The sequence below is a fragment of the Echinococcus granulosus genome (genome assembly GCF_000524195.1).
Source record: "Echinococcus granulosus chromosome Unknown EG_S00074, whole genome shotgun sequence".
Lineage (NCBI taxonomy): Eukaryota > Metazoa > Platyhelminthes > Cestoda > Cyclophyllidea > Taeniidae > Echinococcus > Echinococcus granulosus.
Genome location: NW_020170454.1, coordinates 316745 through 319169, shown reverse-complemented (window position 1 = coordinate 319169; position 2425 = coordinate 316745). Strand labels below are relative to the sequence as shown.

The 2425-nt window shown below is 42.3% G+C and overlaps 1 protein-coding gene across 1 annotated transcript; it reads left to right on the top strand. All coding sequences in view use genetic code 11, as the record gives it.

The window, feature by feature from the left end:
* Positions 1–248: 248 nt before the first annotated feature.
* Positions 249–1982, top strand: EGR_07324 (hypothetical protein; the record flags this gene model as incomplete). Its single annotated transcript, XM_024496573.1, has 5 exons — positions 249–294; positions 579–670; positions 828–936; positions 1325–1456; positions 1792–1982. The coding sequence occupies 5 exons, from the start codon at positions 249–251 to the stop codon at positions 1980–1982; spliced, it is 570 nt and encodes a 189-aa protein (XP_024349049.1).
* Between the last annotated feature and the right edge of the window lie 443 nt (positions 1983–2425).

Here is a 2425-nt window from a genome sequence, read left to right as displayed (position 1 = left end):
AAACGCTTACTTGAAAGTGAAATGGAGTTGGATATTCTCTCACAACTTCACCGCCACCACCACTAGACTTCACGGTTTGTAGTCATGATGCAAGCGGGACGCACAGTTGTGTGATTAACACTGACGGTCCTCCTACTCTCACTCGTAGCCGCAATTCCACCACCAAATGAACCAATTCCATTGATGTGATTCAAATCAGGGAGCTTATAACTGCACACAGAGCACTTCAGCAGCCACGAGTAGGTGCCATGTTGGCAATCACTGCTGTGCTCATCTTTGTCGCCTCTACTTCAGGTAAGTAGGCATTTCCTCAATTTTACTCACTCCAATCATAATGTCACTCTGCTCTGCAACTTCATGCAGTTGATGATTTAACTTTTGAAGGTGGGCTGCTTTTCACCAGGAGTGACAGTAGGTGCGGCATTAGTTGTCAAGTCTTTGCTACAATCAATCGAGCTGTCATTTTGCTTGAAGTAAAACCGTACACAGAGCAATGTAGCATACAAGTGTGAGCATGCTTAAGACAGAGAAACAATACTAGCATGATACGAGAAGGGCAAATGCATTTTGTTTTAAAGGTGACAAAGTGCCAAAGATGTGGGGATCGCGAGTGGTTGGAAAGCCATCCGGACCGTCGGACACAATGTATTACGAGTACAACGACAAATTCGTACGTTCCATAATGGGTTTGGTAAACTCACGAAGAATTGATAACAAATATTCATTTTTTTGTTGCAAATATGGTTGAACAACTTTATGCATAACATGCAAATACTAGAGCATGAGTAGTGGTGCCACGGATTTACTTGCCTAGCTTTTCCATTTAGGAAACGGTTCTCGTTAACGATTCAGTGCTGGGTGTAATGACAATTGAAGGTGGGCGTTGTGTCCTCAGTGGCAGATATCATTGGGGCAGTCCCTGTAGCAGAGGAGCAAGTAAGTCAACTTTCGTCAACTCACATCCATTTCATAACACCAAGGCCATGTACTGCGATTAGCTGTGGTGGCAAGAAATGTCAGCAGTTCACTGCCAATTGTAAGAAGCTGTCGCCTTAACATACTCTTCCTTGGTTAAGTTAAAAATGGTGTGGAGGAAAGCGATTTGTGCCTTGCACAAATCGCTGCATCTACCCATCCTCACAAAATATTATGTAGTGAAGTATTTTCTGTTAAAAGAAGCCTGTTTGTTTAAATTACGAACTGTTCAAACTGAAACATTAAACCTTAGTTGCCCAGCCTTTGTTTTCAACAAAAGTAGCTGTAAAGAGGAGAATATTTAAAAAATGACACTGCTACTTCTTACTTGGACGTATGTCTCTTGCAGATTATGCTAACATCACCATGCAAAACGTGACTGCACAAAAGGTCATGGAGATGGATGAAGACACGCTTCGTCCCAGAGTGGCTTCAACAACATTCTTTGTGCCACGCTGCAATTTTACACGGCCTCCTGCAGGTAACTTGTGCCCATCACACGAATCACTAGCCTGACACATCGAAGAGGAAGAAGAAGATGGAAAACTAACCGAGACGTGTGTGAATGACACAAGAGCATCTCACACATTAGCTTGGTTTGATAAAATAGTAGTTGCAGTGATTACTTCAGCACTTGTAATTGGCGTATTGTTGACTTGTCTGTTAATTGTCATAGTAACTGGCACATTTCCGACACTCCTACAGTAAGCGCATGAGTTTTGAGTTTTGACAAAATTCGCACCCATTTGCGGCTAAAACCATTGATGACAAAACAGAGCATGGTTTTATTTACCACCGTGCTATTGTTTGTGGCAGGTGAAGTTGATGTGTGGACGTCGTTCCCGCTCTCACGATTTGTCAAAGACATGCCCTCGTTTACAATTGAGTTCGCCGTTCGAGGAGCAAACTACAACTCCGCGGTAAATCAGCATACATTGTCTGGCTCCGTAGACTCAGACAATTTGCCATCTCGAAGGAGAAATGCATTTGTTAACCACATGAACTAATCTAATGCCACATTGCTTGTATTGTTTTCCGCAGTGTAGCTCTTGCCCTTTTACTCCCATTGACGCCCTGTGATGATGCCCTTTTATTCATCTATTTCATTCATCTGCATTTACTACAAATAGGCGACTTTTGATATCGGCGCAGTGTCGTTGTGCTTTTGGAGAGGAACTAAACTTTTGTTCAAGGGAGCCGACTTCTGTGGTGAGTCAAATGATCTCTGACATCTGTCCAAGAACCAATCACCTGACTGAATAATCATTGTAGTCCTTATACCATAGAACGTGTAAGGTACAAAGGCTGCCTCACTTATGCCTCTCTTCTAGACTTGCCTTAATTTTAATTAAAGATATTTTCTTTAAGCTAATTCACATACGCTCTTTACAGTTCTCCTTTATTTTGTACCCAATTTAGTGGATATGGCGAAAGATGAAAAGGCGGACTT